This window comes from Sinocyclocheilus rhinocerous, unplaced genomic scaffold (genome assembly GCF_001515625.1).
Source record: "Sinocyclocheilus rhinocerous isolate Xijiao unplaced genomic scaffold, SAMN03320098_v1.1 scaffold4214, whole genome shotgun sequence".
Classification (NCBI taxonomy): Eukaryota; Metazoa; Chordata; class Actinopteri; order Cypriniformes; family Cyprinidae; genus Sinocyclocheilus; species Sinocyclocheilus rhinocerous.
In genome coordinates this window covers 100091-104018 of record NW_015636077.1, presented here as the reverse complement: position 1 = coordinate 104018, position 3928 = coordinate 100091, and the positions used below count along the sequence as shown (strand labels likewise).

The 3928-nt window shown below is 36.0% G+C and overlaps 1 protein-coding gene across 1 annotated transcript; it reads left to right on the top strand.

Moving 5' to 3' along the window:
- The first annotated feature begins 590 nt into the window (after nucleotides 1-590).
- Nucleotides 591-3928, top strand: LOC107747667 (C3a anaphylatoxin chemotactic receptor-like). The gene is made up of 2 exons (XM_016562264.1): nucleotides 591-657; nucleotides 2407-3928. The coding sequence occupies exons 1-2, from the start codon at nucleotides 654-656 to the stop codon at nucleotides 3462-3464; spliced, it is 1062 nt and encodes a 353-aa protein (XP_016417750.1). The 5' UTR covers nucleotides 591-653; the 3' UTR covers nucleotides 3465-3928.

Below are 3928 nucleotides of genomic sequence, written 5' to 3'. Positions count from 1 at the left end.
AGTGCGACTTACAAGGACTATTAGTGAGCCATATGGAGCCATTAAGGTGCTTTTTGTCCATTTTGAAGATGGATAGATGACAAACTGGCCTGAATGGCTTAAAAGGTCTGCCTTTTTATAGGTCCACATTTATTCGTTTAGCAGATGCTTTTAACCAAAGTGAGTTACAAATAAGGAGAAAGAAAATAAAGGCCTCTAGACGGCGCCATCTGTACTGCTTTTAAACACTCAGAAAGAAAGATAAACTATATTATAAATAGAATGTGGCCAGTCAAATTTGCATTTCAGACTCAAAACACCAATGCCAAAATGCAGAATGAATTATCTACTGTCCCCTTCATTTTTGGTTGCTGTTGTTATAAGTGTTTCGATTTTTGATATTTTGATATTAGGATTTTTTTTTAATTATTATTATGTTAATAGATAGTTATAATCATGGTTCTGTTTTGGGTTCCCATGGGAGACTTTCTCCTTTGAAAGCTGATATTCAAATTAGTTTTCTACAGAAGCATAGTTCCCTTGTTGCATCATCACTCCACCCCACTCTCTCTTTCAATAAGTAAAGGGGAAATAACCACCAATTGTTCATGCAAAGACGTTGTTGGGAGCTTTGATAACACACTTGAAGGAAGGACAGACGGGGAGGACTAAAAATGGGTAAGAACCTTTATCTATGCAATATTCCTGTTTGATACACTTTTTAAACCTATATAGCAGGCAAATTTGTGTTTTACTGAGACAGATGTGATGCTCTTTGAAAAGAACCGGGTGATGTGGGCATTTTATATTTGCTTTAATGCTGTTTTTCAAAATGACATGCATCTTTTGATTCCTCCACCCCTCTTGTTGGGTTTCTTTATCTCAACTTCTTCTGAATGGTTGATTTGATCAAGATTAAGCAGCATTAAGACGGGAGTTAAAAGCTTAGACTTTAATCCAACAGACATCTAAAAACCATCTCATCATCTGTACCTGTTGTTGTTCCTTAGTGTAAAACCCTATTTTAAGATGAAATGACAAACAAAATATTAAAAATAATCATGCATTAGTTTCTGAAACTTCAGTAATGTGCAGTGCGTGCCATGCAAGTCAGTAGTGGTTAAAAAGCTATGGTCATACAGGATGCAACATTTGGCAACTGTATTAATGCAAAAATGATTTGCTTAAATGCAAAACTGGCTGCAAGTAGTATTGCACTCAGAACAACAATAAAATATTGTTTATGAGTTACGGCCTTGCCTGTTCTATACTGGCTAGTGTTTTGAGGTCTTATGGTTAATGTGAATTGTGCAACAAGATTTTGCTGACAATCTTTTTAATCTAACAGCCGTAATTTAAGATGTAGACAGCAAAAAATACTTAGTTGGGTTAAAAGTAAAAGGTTTAAGAAAAAGTAAAATTTTGTGTTAAAACAAAATAATTTACGATATACACTATGTATTTTATATGTAATATAATTAATATAATTAAATAGGACATGCTGCCCCCTGGTGTAAGAATGAGTAACTATTATAACCTCTCAATTTGCAAACATTTGTTCCCCATAATTTTGACAAATAGATGATTAAACATGATTTTATCTTGAGCATGATTTACAGTGACTGGAAATGTGTAAAAGTTCTAACTGAACAATAATAAGATTCATACAAAAAATCAGAGCTGTAATAATAAAAAATTGAAAGCATATTTTGAAGACATACAACAGCAGCTTTATGCAGAACTGAAAATCATTACTAACCATTTTTCCTTCCAGTGAGCGGTTAACAATGGTAGCTTGTTTCACACGATATAAAAAGAAATGAAAAAGGGAATCGCAAGTTTTTTTATCGCACAATTCTGGCTTTTTTTCCTTCGCAATATTGAGAAAAAAATACAGAATTGTAAGATATAAACAACTCACAATTCTGAGAAAAAAAATTTAAGAATTGCCAGACGTTAACAAATTCAGAGAAAAAAAAAAAGTCCGAATTGTAAAATAAAAAGATTCAAATTTATTAGATTGCAATTGCATTCTTTTTTATTCCGCGGCAGAAAAAAAATCAGAATTACAATACTCAGAATTTCGTGATTTTATCTTGCAGTTCTGAGTTTATATCTCGCAGTTCTATATCTTGAAAACTCTGATTTCTTTCTCAGAATTGCAAGAAAATCAAGTCCAAATTGTGAGATTAAAAAGTTGCAATTATTTTTATTTTTACTTTATTTGGTGGCGGAAATGGGCCTCCATAGTTAACCACTGTAACAGGATCATTGAGTGAGCTCAGTGAGTTGAACTTGTAAACTATATCAGTTGGATTTGTCAACAAATCATTCTAGTAGACTCAATTTTCAATTCAAAACTCAAAGGAAAGTATCAGAAATGTTACTTATCTCATAAACCATTGTCTTTCTCTTTTCTTTGTGTAGCAAACAACAGTTCGGGATTTGAAAATATCACAGATCAACAGTTGAACAACTCAACGCTGACAGATTTTTCATGCATTGAAATCTTCAGTATATTCATATACTTTGTCGTCTTTGCTCTGGGTATTGTTGGAAATGGGCTTGTCATATATGTGACTGGCTACAAAATGAAGACGACCGTCAACTCCATTTGGTTTCTCAGCTTGGCGATTGCAGACTTCATCTTCATCTTAGTCATCATCCTCTACATTGTTCATGCCTTTAACAAGAATGTTTGGCCCTTTGGTGACTTCATGTGCAAGTTTGTATCCTTCGTGACAGTGCTAAACATGTTTGCCAGCATTTTTTTGCTCACTGCTATCAGTCTGGACCGATGCCTGTCCACCTGGGTGATTGTTTGGGCTCAAAACAAACGAACTCTGGTCAAAGCCAGGATCATCTGTACACTCATGTGGGTTTTATCCATTGGCTGCAGCATCCCATTTGTCATGTGCCGCTCAGGAGAGAACAAAAAATGCGCCTATGTTTGCTCTATAAACATCACAAAGTCTCTGTTCATATACAGGTTTATAGTGGGCTTTCTCATCCCCTTCCTGATCATTGCATCTTCATACATTGCTATCGGAGTGCGGGCCAAACGTCTCAAAAGAGGAAAGAAGCTTAAGCCTTTCCGGGTCATTATATCTGTGATCCTGGCCTTTTTCATATGTTGGTTTCCTTTACATGTTCAACAACTGTCTTACATAATTGCAAGGGAAAATGGGTGGAGTGACGCTGAAAAAGTAATCATTGAAATAGGTCCATTCGTTAACTGCCTGGTTCATCTCAACAGCTGTCTGAACCCCATTCTCTATGTGTTCATGTGCGAGGAGTTTAAAAAGAAGCTTAAACAGTCTCTGCTGCTGGTGCTGGAGACGGCTTTTGCTGAGGATCATCTGCCTTTCCGAACATCTCGCTCTTCCACATGTTCACATCTCTCCGAATCAAAAGGTCTCAACCAGACAAACGAAACAACCATCTCGTCATGCGGCAGCGGCCAGGACAGCAATACATGCTGTTAGAAAATCAGTCTCAGAGTTATTCATTCCCCATGTTAGACTGAAGTGATCTGATAAGTGTATTAGCAAGCTCTCCACATCGCTGCCTTGATGCCTGCCATCTCATGCCAGAGGTTCAAAACCATATAGCTTTAAAGACAATCTGAAGGTTTAAATGCTGCAATTTATGTGCCATCATTGTCATCAAACTAAAAACAATGACTTTTCATCGTTGACTTTGACATGCCCCCATTTTCCATTGGCTGGAAAAACTGATAGCCACGCCCCAAACTCACGCCATTGGTCAGGACAGTGTTGCTGCTTGGGTTGAAAATTGTTTGTGTTGTTTATGCTTTTTGTGGAAAACCTACAAATGATTTATTTTATACTTGACTTTTCTTATTAAAGTGGCTTTGTAGAAATATTTTCAAAAGATAGCTTTCAGTTTTACATAATCTTTTCACTGACTTGTTTTACACAACCTTTTA